Here is an 18,839-nt window from a genome sequence, read left to right on the forward strand (position 1 = left end):
GGCCTTTATAAATCAGAGCATTGAGCATAGGAGTTGGGATGTAATGTTAAAATTGTACAAGGCATTGGTGAGGCGAAATTTGGAGTATTGTGTACAGTTCTGGTCACCGAATTATAAGAAAGATGTCAACAAAATAGAGAGAGTACAAAGAAGATTTACTAGAATGTTACCTGGATTTCAGCACCTAAGTTACGGAGAAAGGTTGAACAAGTTAGGTCTTTATTCTTTGGAGTGTAGAAGGTTGAGGGGGGACTTGATAGAGGTATTTAAAATTATGAGGGGGATAGTTAGAGTTGACGTGGATAGGCTTTTTCCATTGAGCGTAGGGGAGATTCAAACTAGAGGACATGAGTTGAGAGTTAAGGGGCAAAAGTTTAGGGGTAACACGAGGGGAAACTTCTTTACTCAGAGAGTGGTAGCTGTGTGGAACGAGCTTCCAGTAGAAGTGGTAGAGGCACGTTTGATTTTGTCATTTAAAAAAAAATTGGATAGGTATATGGACTGGAAAGGAATGGAGGGTTATGGGCTGAGTGCAGGTAGGTGGGACTAGGTGAGAGTAAGCGTTCAGCACAGACTAGAAGGGCCGAGATGGCCTGTTTCCATACTGTAATTGTTATATGATTATAATGCTTTCATCCCAAATAGTCCTCCACTTTTCTTCCATTCATAATTATTTCAGAGCATCTTAAACATCCACAATGTATCAGCCTTTACTACCACCCCTGGCAGCACATTTCAAACACCCACCTATTTTTGACATCCCCTCGATACTTCCCTCCAGTCACCTTACAATTATGGTCTTCCATATTAGCCATTGCTGCCCTGGGAATAAGATGCTGGCTGTCCAATCTACACGCAAGATACTTTGCAGATGCTGGAAATCCACATACAAAATGCTGGAGGAACTTGGTAGGTCAGGCAGCATCAATGGAAATGAATAAGGAGTTGACATTTTGGGCTGAGACCCTTCATCAGGGTTCATCATCAGCTCCTGTTGAAGACTATTGAATCTATCTATGCCTCTTATTATTTTATACACCACTATCAAGTCACGTCATCTTCATTCACTCCAAAGAGGAAAGCCCTAGCTTACTCAACCTTCCCTCATAAGACATGCTCTCTAATTCAGGCAGAACCCTGGTAAATCTCTGCACTGTCTTCCTGTAATGAGGTGACTAGAACTGAACACAATACTCCAAATGTGGTCTAATCAAAGTTTTATAGAGCTGCAACATTACCTTGCGGCTCTTGAACTCAATCCCCTAATGAAGGCCAAATGCGCCATACGCCTTCTTAAGCACCCTATCAACTTGCGCAGCAACTTTGAGGTATCTATGAATGTGGACTCCAAGATTCCTGTTTCTCTACACTGCTGAGAATCCTGCCATTATCCTGTGTTCTAACTTCAAATTCGACCTTCCAAAGTGAATCACTTCATACTTTCCCGGATTAAACTCCATCTGCCACTTCTCAGCCCAGCTCTGCATCCTGTCAATGTCCCATTGAAAATTTAATCTTATCATTTATGACAAAAGATAGCTCACCCAACCTAGGGAGAAACAAAACTCATGCCAGCAGCCCTACTCCACCCCTATCGTTTCTTAGCATAGTACTTATTTCTGTGATTCTGTCTGCAGCATGTCCTGAAATCTTACAAACAATTAAATGTTTTTTAATGTCTTTTTATGAAGGAGAAACTTGGCTGTCAACTTACACACAAGTACTCATGAATGACTGACCAATCTACTCACGGATGCTGATTGGGGGATTACAGATCCGGAAACATGCTGATGAGTACTAGCTTATTATTCTTCAAAATCATGAACCCAAGAGGGTATTGTCAGAACACCATGTCTGAATGACGGTACCTCTTGCTCCCATTTTAATCTCATTTGCCAGCTTGAGAGGTGATCTCATTGAAACCTATTGAATATTGAAAGGCTTAGATAGAGTGCACCTTTCCTATCGTGGGGGGAGTCTAGGATGAGAGGGCACAGCTTCAGAATTGAGGAACATCAGTTTGGAACAGAGATGAGGAAAAATGTCTTTAGCTAGAGGGTGGTGAATCTGTGGAATTCCTTGCCACAGGTGGCTGTGGATGTCAAGCCATTAGGTATATTTAAGGCAGAGGTTGATAGGTTCTTTGTTAATCAAGGTGTCAGAAGGAAGGCAGGAGAATGGGGTTGAAAGGCGAAAGGCATAAGTCAGCCATGGTGGAGGAGACTTGATGGGCTGAATGGCCTAATTCTGCTCCTATGTTTTATGGTCTTAAGAGATTATCAATCAATTGTAGCTTCATTAGTTATTCACAAGAACTCAGTTATAGTTGTGTTATAGTTTATTGCCTATTAAACTATTACTACTTCCAAATGTGAACTGAGATCGGATGTTAAATAATTCACTAAGGGAGCTCTGACCGCTTTTTATGGGTGAGTGTTTCACATTTCCATGGCCTCTTGCTTGGAAAAGCGAGTTCCCGGCTCCTGTATTGCCCTTTTGTTCTAGATTTCCAGCAGAAATCTCTTGCTATTTGCTGTATTATTTCTTCTCAAAATCCTAAGATATCTCAGTCAAACTGTGTAAAACCAGTCTTTGATCTTCTAGTAAAAAAATCCAGTTCACATGGGGCAGCAGGGTAGCCGTAATGGTTTACTGTGCTGGCTGTAAGATTAAAGTTCAAGTCACGCTGCTGTCTGTGAAGAGTTTGTACGTTCTCCCAATGACCACGTAAGTTTCTTCTGGGTGCTCTAGTTTCCTCCCACATTCCAAATGTGTACACATTTGTAAGGCATGTGAGTGATGGCATCAAGGATTCATTGGGCCAGAAGGGCCTGTAACCATGAGGCATCTCTTAAAAAAATGTGGTGCATCATCTGTTGGTACTGAAAATGGCTGGATAGGCTTCAGCTGCAAAAGATCAATCCAGTTCCCTCTGTAGATGCAGCCTGATCACTGAGTTCCTCCACCATCAATCCCTGTGCCTACTTACAGAAGTCACAAGTTTATACAGCTTCACTTTATCCCAATTTTTCATCTGTGTATTCTCCATTTCTCAGTGGGGTGGGGGGAAAGCAATGCAGATACCATGCTCAGACAGAGTAGTCAGTTACCCATTCTGGGAGAGGGCGGCATGGTAGTTCAGTGGTTACCATAAGTTTTCAGCGTCAGCTGTGAGATCAGGATTCAATTCCTGCCACTGTCTGTAAGGAGTTTGTAGCTTTCCCTGTCATTGTGTGGGTTTCCTCCCGCAGTCCAAAGATGTACGGTTAGGGTTGGTACTGGAAATGTGGTGACATTTGCAGGCTCCCCCAGCACATTCTTGAAATGCGTAGGGGTTGTTGATACAAAATATATATTTCATTGTATATTTCGATGCACACGCGACAAAAACAAATCTATTTTTAAAACCAGTTAATTTGTCTACCTCCAAGTTTAGCAAATACCATTTATCAGAGGACATCTTGTAAACTGCAATGAGCAACTATAGCAACAAGTTCAGGATACAAAATCTCGTCATCAATGAAATCAAATTCAACTTGTTCACTTCAATGGCATATATTTAAGATAACTGGCATTAAGAAATCTTAAATGTTCCCCTAACAGTTTAATTTGACATAACATTAGGGTTCATTGTAGAAAGACAACAAATCCACAAGTTAGTGCAGAGAGATTTTATTTTTTTTTAAAAAGCGTCATTACATGGAGAAATCAGCACCATGTCTCTCAAACCCGTTTCACTTTGAGAAAGGGAAGAAAATAAGGAGACAGAATTTTCAAATGCTAAAACAACCTATCTGGGATATTTGCAGTTTTCTGATATGAAAACTAAGTTTGAGGTACAAAAATTTTGCTAACTTTAAGTTAATGGCACATACAAGATCACACATCTAAAGACAACATTTGAGTGCTTTGAAAAACCTGCAATGCTATTAAGACTGGGAAATCATGTCTTTCTGTATCTAGTTCTGGGCTGGGAAAGGCCGAGGAAGGATGGGGGAATGGAAATGGTAGATGGTCATTGAACACCTCCAAAACCAAGTTAGCACTAGGGAACTGCTGAACAACAAAAAAAAACACTGGAATTATGAAAAGAAAGCTCTTTGTACTAACTAATGTACAAATGTTTACATGAAGCAGATACTGCCTGGGCCTTGTTTTGATAACATTTATTAAATATACAAATATAGGGTATAATGACATTCAGTTTCATTACACCAAAACCAAACCAAAATTTCTTAAAAATAAACAGATTTTCAATTGATGCAGCACATCAGCAGAATTAGGCCATTCAGCCCATCGAGTCTGCTCCTCTGTTCAATATTACAGTACATGTAGTAGTCTGTTCAAAGTCAAAACTGCACTCTACACATGGATCTGCTGCAGTGTGACCTTTACCCACATTTACCTGCACGGTACTGACTGAGATTTCTTCCTCATAGAGGTCACTTCCAGCATAAATCCACTATTTTTCTATATAAAAAGGGGCCCCACATTACACAGGAAGATCACACAGCTTTCATTAGAGAATACATTATTTCTTTTCAGATATAAAATACCCAATAATCAACCCTCCTAAACAAGGGTTAACATAAATAAAGCAAAAATGCACAGACACATGGGAAAGTTAAAATCTCACTCAAATGTTATTATTAATTTATTTTTTACAATACAAGCTTGCCATATATTACAGAATGGAATGATAAAGTTGTCATTCTTTTAAACACAATTACCATAAATATTTAAAATCTAATTATTTTACATTTTAGGGAAATTTCCAATGACAGCAACTGCTGTCTGCGAGGTGAAGGTAGGCTGTTTCCTTTCCATGAAGAAGCACAGTTAACAAGGATGTCACTGTCAGACGTGGAATGAGGTTTCTTTGCCACCGTGGCATCATGTGGTTTCTTCCTGCACCTGTGATACCTTCTCACAAGCCCATCCCATTGCCAAAGCCACAATGGGTGGTGAAACTAATCAGAGGCTAATCCAAGAAGAAAATGTTGTTAAACTGAGTTGCACAGAGTTTCTTGACTTCCTCTGGATAGAGACAAAAAAAAAGGTAAACGTCAAGGACATTGACTTAATCAGCCGTTGCAGATGGAATACTTTAATTTAGATACAGTGCAGAACAGGCCCTTCTAGCCCAATGAGCTGGGCTGCCCAGCAACCCACCAACTTAACCCCAGCCTAATCACAGAGCAATTTACAATGACCAATTAACCCACTAACTGGTACGTGTTTGGACTGTGGTAGGAAACTGGAGCATGTGGAGGGAACCCATGCGGTCATGGGGAGAACACATAAACCTCTAACTGATGGCACTGGAGTTGATCCCAGATCCCACTCAACTGCATACAGCTGCCTTCTCACCATACCCTTTGATGCCCTGACCAATCAGGAAACAATAACCTCTGCTTTAAACATACCCACAGACTTGGCCTCCACCGCAGTCTGTGGCAGAGCATTTTACAGATTCACTACTCTCTGGCTGAAAAAAGTTCTAAAAGGTCGCCCCTCAATTTTGAAGCTGTGCTCTTTAGTTCTCGATAACTCCACCATAGACACACCCTCTCTACATCCACCCTATCAACATTTGATAGGTTTCAATGAGATCCCCCTGCATCTGTCTAAATTCTAGTGAGTACAGGCCCAAAGCTGCCAAATGCTCCTATGTTAACCCCTTTATTCCCAGAATCATCCTTGTGAGCCTCCTCTGGATGCTCTCTAATGACAACACATCCTTTCTGAGATATGGGGTCCAAAGCTGTTGATACAAGTGCTGAATTATAAAGGCTTAGCATTATCTCCTGGTTTCTATATTCTATTCCTCTTGAAATGAATGCCAACATTGCATTTGCCTTATTTATCACAGACTCAACCTGTAAATCAACCTTCTGGGAGTCTAGCACCTGGACTCTGAAGTCCCTCTGCACCTCTGATGTTTGAACCTTCTCCCCATTTAGATAATAGTCCACACTATTGTTCCTTTTACCAAACTGCACTTCATACACTTCCCAATATTGTATTCCATCTGCCACTTTTTTGCCCATTCTTCCAATTTGTCCAAGCCCTGCTGCAATCTCATTGATTCCTCAGCACTACCTACCCCTTCACCTATCTTCATTATCATCCACACTTTGCCACAAAGCCATCAATTCCATTGTCCAAATCAATGTCAAACAATGTGAAAAATGCAGTCCCAGTACTTGCCCCCACTAGTCACCAGCAACCAACTAGAAAAGGCCTTTTTTTATTCCCACTCGCTGCCTCCTACCTGTCGGCCATTCCACTATCCATGTCAGTATCTTTCCATGGGATTTTATCCTGTTAAGCAGCCTCATGTATAGCACCTTATCAAATACTTTCTGAAAATCCAGGTAAATGAAACTCACTGCCTCTACTTTGTCCGCCCTGTCCGTTACTTCCTCGAAGAACAGATTTGTCAGGCAAGCTTTCCCTTTACAGAAACCATGCTGACTTGACTTATTTTACCATTTGTCTCCAAGTACCCTGAAACTTCATCTTTAATAATAGACTCCAACACTTTCCCACCCACGGAGGTCATGCTAACTAGCCTATAATTTCCTTTCTTTTGTCTTCCTCCCTTCTTAAAAGAGTGAAGTGACTTTTGCAATCCAGTCCTCCGGAACCATGCCAGAATCAAGTGATTCTTGAAAGATCATGACCAATGCATCCGTTATCTCTTCAGCAACCTCTGTCAGGGTCAGGACTCTGGGATGTAATCCATCTGGTCCAGGTGACTTATCCACCTTAATACCTTTGAGTGTGCCGAGCAGTTTTTCTTCATAAAAGCAATGACACTCATGGAGCTCTGGCACACTGCTAATGTCTTAAACAGGGAAGACTGATACAAGGTTCACCTGTCACTTCTTTGTTCCCCATTACTACCTCACCAGCATCATTTTCCAGTGGTCCAATATCAACTCTCACCTCCCTTTTACTACTCACATAAATGAAAAACCTTTCAGTATCCTGCTTTATATAACTGGCTAGTTTGGCCTCATATTTCAGTTTTTCCCCTCATATAGCTTTTTCAGTTGCCTTTTGTTGGATCTTAAAAAACTTCCCAATCATCCAACCTCTCAGTTTAGCTACCTTATATGTGCTTCCCTTGGCATTTATGCAATCTTTAACTTCCCTTGTCAGCTACGGTTGCTTACCCCTGCTGTCTAAGAACAACTTCTTCTGTGGGACCTATCTACCCTGCACCATGTGAACTATTCCCAGAAACTTTGCTCTGCTGTCATCAAGGCAGTAATCTACCTGGGAAGCTCCTCTCTCATGCCTCTATAATTCCCTTTATTCCACTGCAATACAGATACATCTGCTTCTATGTTCTATGTTTTCCCTCTCAAGTTGCAGTATGAATTCAATCATATTATGACCACTGCTTCCTAAGGGTTCCTCTACATTAAGCTCCCCAATAAGATCCGAGTTATTACACAACTCCCAGTCTAAGTTCGCCTTTCCCCGAGTAGGCTCAAGCACAAGCTGCTCTAACAAGCCATCTCATAGGCATTCAACAGATTCCCTCTCTTGCGATCTGACATCAACCTGATTTTCTCCATTACAACTGTGTCGTTACCCTATTACATGCCTTTGCCAGCTCAACCCCACATCTTGCTACTATTTGGAGACCCATAAATGATTCCTGTACTGACTTTTTAACCCTTGCAGTTTCTTAACTCCACCCACAAAGATTCAACATTCTCTGACCCTATGTCATCTCTTTCTAAAGATGTAATTCCATCTCTTACCCCACCTATGCTTTCCTGCCTGTCCTTTTGATACAAAGTATATCTTTTGATGTTTAGCTCCCCACTATGGCCTTCTTTCAGCCACGACTCAGTGATGCCCACAATGTAATACTGACCAATCTCTAATTGTGCCACAAATTAGTCCATCTTATTCTGAATGCTACACGCATTTTAATCCAGCACCTTCAGTCCTGCATTCTTTGCCCTTTTGAATTTTGCCTCTGTGGTACAATTTAACTCTTTGCTCTGTCTGCATTTATACCCAATCATTGGCTCGTCCTTCCATACATTCATGTTACACCCATCATCTACTTGTAAACCTGCTGGCTCATCCTCAGCTCTAGTAAACCTGCCGATAAGAATACAGGTCTCCCTCGGATTCAAGTGCAACCAGTCACTTCTGCGCATGTCCCTCCACATCTCTATTCTAAAGGGCCATCCATTCTATTCTAGGCAGTGCCCTCTGGTCCCAGACTTCCCCCACTATAGGAAACATCCTCCACATCCACTCTATTCAATCCTTTCAGTATCTGGTAGGTTTCAATGAGATCCCTCCTCGTGTTTCTAAACTCCAGTGAGTACAGGCCCAGAGCCATCAAATACTCCATGTGGTACTGTGCGGAACAGTACTGTAAGTTAACTTTTTCATTTATCAGATCATTTTCAGGATCCCACAGCTCCAATCTGTTAATTAAATTTGACGACGACACCACATTGATTGGCCTCATCTCAAACAATACCAAGGTGGCCTACAGGGAAGAAGTCACCTCTCTGACACAGTGGTATCAAGAAAACAACTTTTCCCACAATGTCGCAAGAACAAAGGAACTGGTTGTGAATTACAGGAGGAATGGAGATGAGTTAACCCCTATTGACATCAATGGATTTGGGGTTGAGAGGGTAAGCAGCTTCAAGTTCCTCAGCATCCACATCAGCGAGGACCTCATGGTCTGTACACACCAGCTGTGTGGTGAAAAGGCTCTTTCACCTCAGATGCTCGAGGAAGTTTGGTATGGGCCCCCAAAACCTAAAACTTTCTACAGGGGCACAATTGAGAGCATCCTGACTGGCTGCATCACTGCCTGGTACGGGAACTGTACCTCCCTTAATCGCAGGACTCTGTAGAGAGTGGTGCGGACAGCCCAACGCATCTGTAGGTGTGAACTACATTTCGGGACATTTACAAGGACAGGTGTGTAAAAAGGGCCTGAAGGATCATTGGGGATCCAAACCATACCAATTACGAACTGTTCCAGCTGCTACCATCCTGGAAACAGTACCGCAGCATAAAAGCCAGGACCAACAGGCTCCAGGACAGCTTCTTCCACCAGGCCATCAGACTGATGAACTCATGCTGATTTGAGTGTACTCTACATTACATTGACTGTTCTACTTATTACAAGTTACTATAATTGCACATGGCACATTTAGATGGCGAGGTAATGTAAAGATTTTTACTCCTCATGTGAAGGATGCTAGAAATAAAGTCAGTTCATTTCAATTCAATTTAATTTTTGTGAACATTCTCTGGACTTCTTAACTTCAGCATGTTCTTTATTAGACAAGGGGCCCAAAGCTCCAAATGTTGTCTGACCAATGTCTAATAAAGCCTCAGCATTACATCATTGTTTTTAAATTCTAGTGCTAACATTGTATTTGTCCCATCACTGTATCAACCTGCAGCTTCAAGAAGCTAATTTTCAAGTCATTTATACCCTAGGCCCTTGATAAAAAAAAACTTGTACAACCTCCCGATACAAATGCCATAGCTCATCACAAAGGTGTTTCAGACCCCCCAAAGCACAGGAGATATTACACTGGACAGATCTTAAGGAGATTTTTTATACTAGAGGGTTTGTATTTCTTTATTTTACATAGCAATACAGCATGGAGTTGGCCCTTGAGCCACGCCACCCAGCAACCCCTGACAAACCTGATCAACCATAACCTAATCACTGGACAATTTACAATGACCAATTAACCTACCCAGTGCGTCTTTGGACCGTGGGAGGAAACCGGAGCCATCCCAGGGAAAACTCTCACATTCTACAGGGTCGATGCCTCCAGAAGACGGTACATCATTAAAGACCCCTCACACCCTCTCCATGAACTGTCTGTTCTGCCATCAGGCAAACGTTACAGGAGCATCAAAACTAAAACCACAAGGCTACTAAACAGCTTCCTCCCACAGGCAGTCAGCTGCTAAATACCTGAACTACCTGACTCTGCTTTGGATACTTTAAACTGACACGTGGCTGTTGTGTTTTACTATTTATAGTTATGTTTATTATTTAGTGTTGCGTTTGTCATGATTGTACTGCTCCTGGGAAACGCTGTCTCACTCTGCCCTGCAGAGCTGATGTACGGTTAGAATGACAATAAGGTTTTTGAATCTTGAATACATACAGACTCTGCACAGAACAGTGCTGGAACTGACCCCCTGAACTCTGGAACACCCCGAGCTGTAGTAGTGTCGCACTAACCACTACGCTACTGTGTCCACATTTACAGTGAGAGAGAGGAGTCAAGTTCAAAGGAAATATGTGGGGCAAGTTTAAAAACACAGTGGTGCATCCCTGAAATGCACTGTTAAGGGCGAATATAATACAGGCATTTCAGAGGCTCTTAAACAGACACTTGAATGTGGAGATAATGGAAGGATACAGACACGGTGTAGGCAGAATGGATTAGGTATCACTAGTTTAATTAGTTAGGTATTTATTTACTAGGTTAATTAATTCAGTACAACACTGAGAGTCATTTGGCCTGTTCCTGTGCTGCGTTGTTCTATACACCACAGAACAACATTTTGTTGGTTGGCAGCTCATCTAGAAGGAAATCTCTGATCTCAAACCTCCGGTGCTTTGTAGCAATACCCAATCACGGTGAAGGCTTCAGGAGTTCAGTCAGAGGAAAAATCTGGAGCTCAAGCCCCTCGAATTCAGTGCTGACTGGCAACTCCTGCAACACTGCTGGTGCCAAACTGTATCAGTCTTTGACATTCCTTTAGATTCAACAGCTATGCAGAGCGGGGAGCCTGCTGCACAGGCAACAGCTTGCTCTCCCCATCATACCGTCCTGGCTTGCGCAGACTGCTGGGACACATCATCCCAACCAATGGAGGGCCACAATGCACTTCGATATTCTGTATACATACAGAAGGACATCACACACAGTAGTGCAGCCATTACCACAGTTTGGGGTTCGATTCCAATGTCGTTTGTATGTCCTCCCTGTGAATGCATAGGCTTCCTCCCACAGTCCAAAGACGTACCATTTAGTAGGTTAACTGGGCATTACAAGTTGATCTGTGATTAGTCGAGGGTTAAATAGACAGGTTGCTGATTCATTGGACCAGAAGGGCCTGTTCTGCTCTGTACCTCTAAATAAGATTCAAAGAACATTTATCATCAAAGTACGTATGCAGCTTACAACCCCGAGATTCATCTTCCTGCAGACAGCCATGGAACAACAGGTGGAACGCTCGTTGTGTCAGAGCTCCTGCTCCGCTCTGTATTTCTAAATAAATAAATGCACCAACACCCTGCAATCTCTCAGCATTTAAAAGCCTTTCTGTTATTTTAAAAATTGATAATCTCCTCATGACGGTGTCCTATATGAAGCTGCTTATCTACAAACATTGCTGGAGCAGAATTTACATCCAAATGGAGATGTAACTGGAAACCTGGAAAGTAAAACGCAAGATCTGAAACCTGTGATCTTTATCGGTACTTATCAGTGTATCCTTTACCAGACATGCAGGAACAGTTATTACCCTGCACCTGAATCAATGTGGATAACTTCACTCCCTACAGACTCACTTTCAAGGCATCTACGATTTGTGTTCACAATATTTATTTTTATACAGCAATTCCAGTTAATCGGGGCAGCTGTTTATTTGGGACAGCTCTTAAAGAACAAAAACTAATCGAGAAGATAGTCGGGATTCCCTTCATTTATTTAGGACACTCTGCTAGCCCGCAGGTCACCCTTGGGCAAGATGAAGCACCTGCTTAGCCCCCTGATCAGGGTCACGTGAAACCATGGGAGTAGGTGGTGGGTGGTCGTATGAGCAGCTGGTGAAGATCACAAGGCATGAAAGCTGCAGAGAGTAGTATTGGACAGAGTCCACATCATGGACACATACCTCCCCACCATCATTAGTATCTGCAGGAGGCACTGAAAGAAAGTAATTTCCATCAGAGATCACCACCATTCAGGCCAAGCCACCTTCTCACAGCTACCATCGGGCTGGAGGTTCAGAGCCTGAAGTCCCATTACACCAGGTTCAAGAACAGGTAATTCCCCTTCAGCCATTTGGCTCTTGAACCAACTATAATAATTGCGGTTTAGCAACACCATGACCACTGTGCACTAGACTTTTTTGCTCTAATTGTGTTATTTCCTGTCAATTATGCATATCTTTATTTTTCTTGTGCATGTTACTTATTTTATTTAGAGATACACAAATTTATACACCAAGTATACTCGGAGGCACCCTGGAGTTGGTATCTTCAAGTTGGCATGAACGTGGTGTGTAGTGAAACCATGAACGGCTTTCTTGGATGTTTCCTTTTGCAATCACAACACCCTGTTGGTCACTGATTGCTGCAGGCCCGCTTCCCTCGTTCATTGTGGAGACAGATGGCTAGGCAGCAGTGTCATGTATCGCCTCAGTTCTAACAAGGACTAGGCCTCAAGCCAAGGGCTTGTGTTGTAGCGTGGCACCCGAGCTCATTTGGGGTTGGCCTCTCCTGTTAGTTCTGCCCTCCAGTATTGGATCAGTGGAATTACAGGCCAGACTGCCTGGAACCATCAATTTGTGGGACTTGTTGCTCAGGGTCTTGAATTAAAAATGTGTTTTCTTCCATGACTATGTTCTTTTTTTTTCTTTCTTGTTATTTGAATGTGCGAGTATGTTTTTGCACCTTGGCTCCAGGGAAACACTGTCTCACTTGGCTTTATCCATGTATGGTATGAATGGTAATTAAACTTGATTTAACCCTGGCCTAATCATGGGACAATTTACAATGACCAATTAACCTACTAACTGTACTGTAGGAGGAAACTGGAGCACTTAGAGGAAACCCACATTGTTACGGGGCGGACATATAAAACCTCTTACTGATTGTGCAAGAATTGAACTCCAAACTCCGATGCCCCAAGCTGTAATAGCAATGTGCTAACCCTACGGTGCCATATCTGACGCTATGTGCCTGTCAAGCAGCTGCAAGTTTATTATTGCACCTATACATATATGGACTTGTGTACAGGACAATAAACTAGATGAATTTGACATTGAGATGCAATTCCAAGAACCACTGCTCACCGTGAACTTCAATTAGGTTTGCGTTCTTCTGACCCAAAATGACATAGAGCTCGCGCTGGTCGGATTTCTTCCCGACGACCCAAAAATCTGTCATTGCCTTGGCGATGACCTCTTCATCCTCGTCAGCTCTGTTGGACAAGAAAACACACAAGTCAAACAAATGACAGATAAAGTTCCACCCCAATCACCTGGCCGCTGGAAGGTGTTCAAAGATAAAAACCGAGGCAGCACCTTGAGAAATCACTGTTAATGTCGCCCAGAATCTTCATGAGATCGGGATGGACTGACGTCAGGGACATGCTGGCTGTTTTACGCATGTGGATGGTTGTCTTCTCGGCCAGGTTCATGTGATTGAAGTAAATGTATTTAAAATGAGGCTCTTTCTCAGGCCTACAAGAAAAAGGATCAAAGATCAAAAGTTTTCTAATTGCAAAGGATTTTTAAAAAAAATCTTAGCTTTATTAGTCGTATGTACATCAAAACCTACAGTGAAATGCATCGTTTTCGCTGTAGTCCAAGGATATGCTGGGGGCATCCAGCTGGTATCACTGTGCTTCCGGTGACAACCTACACCTCAACCTGTAAATCTTTGGAAAGTGGGAGGAAACCAGAGCACCCAGAGGAAACCCACACGTTAACAGGGAGAACATACAAGCCCTTCAGAGGCAGGAGCGGGAATTGAACTCCCATCATTGGTGCAATAAAGCATTATGCTAACTGCTACATTACTATGCCACCCTACATGATACCCATGGTCATTTCTTTCTTGAATTCAATGTACTGGTTTTACCTCACATCCCTCCAGCCCACAACCCCTCACCCTGTCAAACCCCACCACTCTTCTCCTTCCCATCGTTGCTCTCCGTGTCTCTCCACAAACCTTTCTCTTGCCTTCTCCTCATAACCTTTGATGTCCTTACTAATCAAGAACTTATCAACCTCTGCTTCAATGACTTGACCTCCACAGCCACCTGTGGCAATGAATTCCACAGGTTCTCTGGCTAAAGAAATTCTTTCCCATGGAAAAACCACAATACAACTTCCACCTTTCTGCATGTAATACCATTGATCTACCAGTAATTATAAGCTTTAATTTAAAATTCCAATACATTTTTAAAAATTTATAATTTTAAAATCTCAATAAATTTCAAATTTATATTTCAATAAAAATTTAAATTTGCATACATTTAATAAGAAGATCTTCCAAATCTTCCATGATGCCCACAGGTCAGAGACATCATTTCTAATCAGCCACTCCCACTTCCCAATCAGAATATTGTGGGTTCAAGTTCCACTCCAGAGGGGGTGCGGGACATTACTGCTGGGATGACACAGGACAGGACTGTACAGTACAGAGGGAGTACTTCACAATAGAAGGGACGTCTTTCAAATGATTTATTTCTCCAAGGCCCAGATACTCTCATTTTGTCTCCAAGAGGAGGAGGGGTGACCTGCCCAGTAACATCCCTCAGTCGCGCATGACAGATCTGCTCATGGGAAATTCGTAATGCACAGTGTTTCCTATAGCATAATACAGGCTGCACTGTAACGCCGTAAAACACTTAAGAATATTGTGAAAGGTGTGACATACATAAATGCATTGTTTTTGAGTGTAAACCTCAAAACTGGTATTGTTTAGACTAATGCATCAATCTACTGGACTCAGCAAATCCAACAATGTAATCATCAAAAATAAACAGGTGAGATCCATTTCACACAACACTTAAAACATTAATTAACAATGAGGGCGATTCTGCATATCAGGTAACGAGACACCAGTCCTATTAAGTACGCTTCTGATGACCATGAATAATGTCTCACAAACTGGGCCATTACTAACCAGGTGGAATCAGTCTTTTTCTTCTTACCAAACTAAACTTCATTCATAATAAAAAAAATTACAAAGGTAAGCCATGCAATGCTGTTTCATTCTCATATTCATCATACAGCACAGCCCATTCAGCCCACAATGTTGTGCTGACCTGTTGACATGCTCCTACATCAACCTAACACTTCCCTCCCATGTAGTCTTCCATTTTAAAAATATCATCCAAGTGCCTCTAAGAGTTTCTTAAATGCCCCTAATATATCTGCCTCTACCACCACATTCCATACACCCAAAACTTACCTCTTACATCCCCCTATAATTTCCTACAATTATCTTTAAATTATCCTCTCTGGTATTACCCATTTCTGCTCTGAGTAAGTGTCTCTGTTTACCCACTCAATCTATGCCTGTTACCTCGTACACCTCTATCAAGTCTCCTCTCATCCTCCTCCTCCTCTACAAAGGGAAAAGACCTAGTTCACTCAGCCTTTCCTCATAAGACACGCTCTCCAATCCATGCAGAATCCTGGCAAGTCTCCTCCAACCTTCTCTGAAGCTTCCACATCCTTCCCATAGTGAGGCAACCAGAACTGAACACAATAGTCCGAGTGTGGTCTAACCAGGGTTTTACAGAGCTGCAACATTACCTCACGGCTCCTGGGAGGCAAGGCACTACACAATGTTCTCTTACACATCCTAACACGGATAGGACTGTTGCCACTCAGACTGGGCTGCCTGGTGTGGTGGTAGACGCAAATACACTAGAGGCTTTAAAGAGACGTCTGGATGGACACACGAATGCAAGGATGTGGACAAGATGTCTGGATGGACACACGAATACAAGGACGTGGACAAGGACAAGACGTCTGGATGGACACACGAATACAAGAACGTGGACAAGACGTCTGGATGGACACACGACTGCAAGGACATGGACGTGGACAAGACGTCTGGATGGACACACGAATACAAGAACGTGGACAAGACGTCTGGATGGACACACGACTGCAAGGACATGGACGTGGACAAGACGTCTGGATGGACACACGACTGCAAGGACATGGACGTGGACAAGACGTCTGGATGGACACACGACTGCAAAGACATGGACGTGGACAAGACGTCTGGATGGACACACGACTGCAAGGACATGGACGTGGACAAGACGTCTGGATGGACACACGACTGCAAGGACATGGACGTGGACAAGACGTCTGGATGGACACACGAATGCAAGGACGTGGACAAGACGTCTGGATGGACACACGAATGCAAGGACATGGACGTGGACAAGACATCTGGATGGACACACGAATGCAAGGACATGGACGTGGACAAGACGTCTGGATGGACACACGACTGCAAGGACATGGACGTGGACAAGACGTCTGGATGGACACACGAATGCAAGGACATGGACATGAACGTGGACAAGACGTCTGGATGGACACACGAAGGCAAGGACATGGACGTGGACAAGACGTCTGGATGGACACACGAATGCAAGGACATGGACATGGACATGGACAAGACGTCTGGATGGACACACGAATACAAGGACAAGGACGTGGACGTGGACAAGACGTCTGGATGGACACACGAATACAAGGACAAGACGTCTGGATGGACACACGAATACAAGGACAAGGACGTGGACAAGACGTCTGGATGGACACACGAATACAAGGACATGGACGTGGACAAGGACAAGACGTCTGGATGGACACACGACTGCAAGGACATGGACATGGACAAGGACAAGATGTCTGGATGGACACACGAATGCAAGGACGTGGACGTGGACAAGACGTCTGGATGGACACACGAATGGAAGGACATGGACATGGACAAGACATCTGGATGGACACACGACTGCAAGGACATGGACGTGGACATGGACAAGACGTCTGGATGGACACACGAATGCAAGGACGTGGACAAGGCGTCTGGATGGACACACGAATGCAAGGACATGGACGTGGACAAGACGTCTGGATGGACACACGAATGCAAGGACATGGACAAGGACAAGACGTCTGGATGGACACACGAATGCAAGGACGTGGACAAGGACAAGACGTCTGGATGGACACACGAATACAAGGACATGGACGTGGACAAGACGTCTGGATGGACACACGAATACAAGGACGTGGACAAGGACAAGACGTCTGGATGGACACACGAATACAAGGACGTGGACAAGGACAAGACGTCTGGATGGACACACGAATACAAGGACAAGGACGTGGACGTGGACAAGACGTCTGGATGGACACACGAATACAAGGACAAGGACGTGGACGTGGACAAGACGTCTGGATGGACACACGACTGCAAGGACGTGGACATGGACAAGGACAAGACGTCTGGATGGACACACGAATACAAGGACGTGGACAAGGACAAGACGTCTGGATGGACACACGAATGCAAGGACGTGGACAAGGACAAGACGTCTGGATGGACACACGAATGCAAGGACGTGGACAAGGACAAGACGTCTGGATGGACACACGAATACAAGGACAAGGACGTGGACGTGGACAAGACGTCTGGATGGACACACGAATACAAGGACGTGGACAAGGACAAGACGTCTGGATGGACACACGAATACAAGGACATGGACATGGACGTGGACAAGACGTCTGGATGGACACACGACTGCAAGGACATGGACATGGACGTGGACAAGACGTCTGGATGGACACACGACTGCAAGGACATGGACATGGACGTGGACAAGGCGTCTGGATGGACACACGAATACAAGGACAAGGACGTGGACGTGGACAAGACGTCTGGATGGACACACGAATACAAGGACATGGACGTGGACAAGGACAAGACGTCTGGATGGACACACGAATGCAAGGACATGGACGTGGACAAGACGTCTGGATGGACACACGAATACAAGGACGTGGACAAGGACAAGACGTCTGGATGGACACACGAATACAAGGACGTGGACAAGACGTCTGGATGGACACACGAATACAAGGACATGGACGTGGACAAGACATCTGGATGGACACACGAATACAAGGACATGGACGTGGACAAGACGTCTGGATGGACACACGACTGCAAGGACATGGACATGGACGTGGACAAGGCGTCTGGATGGACACACGAATGCAAGGACATGGACGTGGACAAGACGTCTGGATGGACACACGAATGCAAGGACATGGACATGGACATGGACAAGACGTCTGGATGGACACACGAATACAAGGACAAGGACGTGGACAAGACGTCTGGATGGACACACGAATACAAGGACAAGACGTCTGGATGGACACACGAATACAAGGACAAGGACGTGGACAAGACGTCTGGATGGACACACGAATACAAGGACATGGACGTGGACAAGGACAAGACGTCTGGATGGACACAGGACTGCAAGGACATGGACATGGACAAGGACAAGATGTCTGGATGGACACACGAATGCAAGGACGTGGACGTGGACAAGACGTCTGGATGGACACACGAATGGAAGGACATGGACATGGACAAGACATCTGGATGGACACACGACTGCAAGGACATGGACGTGGACAAGATGTCTGGATGGACACACGAATACAAGGACGTGGACATGGACAAGACGTCTGGATGGACACACGAATGCAAGGACGTGGACAAGGCGTCTGGATGGACACACGAATGCAAGGACATGGACGTGGACAAGACGTCTGGATGGACACACGAATGCAAGGACATGGACAAGGACAAGACGTCTGGATGGACACACGAATGCAAGGACGTGGACAAGGACAAGACGTCTGGATGGACACACGAATACAAGGACATGGACGTGGACAAGACGTCTGGATGGACACACGAATACAAGGACGTGGACAAGGACAAGACGTCTGGATGGACACAC

The 18,839-nt window shown here is 44.0% G+C and overlaps 2 protein-coding genes across 4 annotated transcripts in view; one reads left to right on the plus strand and one right to left on the minus strand.

Moving 5' to 3' along the window:
- Window positions 1–3,521, plus strand: part of rsph10b (radial spoke head 10 homolog B) — a 68,822-nt gene extending 65,301 nt beyond the window's left edge. Inside the window, exon 20 of the mRNA XM_059978999.1 lies at window positions 1,692–3,521. Coding sequence (XP_059834982.1) covers window positions 1,692–1,734 — 43 coding nt within the window. The 3' untranslated portion in view covers window positions 1,735–3,521. The remainder of the gene's footprint in view (window positions 1–1,691) is intronic.
- A 135-nt stretch (window positions 3,522–3,656) lies between these two features.
- Window positions 3,657–18,839, minus strand: part of ccz1 (CCZ1 homolog, vacuolar protein trafficking and biogenesis associated) — a 59,729-nt gene continuing 44,546 nt past the window's right edge. For all 3 annotated transcript variants that reach the window (XM_059979004.1, XM_059979005.1, XM_059979006.1), the window contains 3 exons: window positions 13,339–13,497; window positions 13,108–13,235; window positions 3,657–5,037 (listed from right to left, as the gene is read on the minus strand). In XM_059979004.1, the coding sequence (XP_059834987.1) occupies window positions 4,982–5,037; window positions 13,108–13,235; window positions 13,339–13,497 (343 nt within the window). In that variant the 3' untranslated portion in view covers window positions 3,657–4,981. The remainder of the gene's footprint in view (window positions 5,038–13,107; window positions 13,236–13,338; window positions 13,498–18,839) is intronic.

The sequence above is a fragment of the Hypanus sabinus genome, chromosome 9 (genome assembly GCF_030144855.1).
Source record: "Hypanus sabinus isolate sHypSab1 chromosome 9, sHypSab1.hap1, whole genome shotgun sequence".
In the NCBI taxonomy this organism is placed as follows: domain Eukaryota; kingdom Metazoa; phylum Chordata; class Chondrichthyes; order Myliobatiformes; family Dasyatidae; genus Hypanus; species Hypanus sabinus.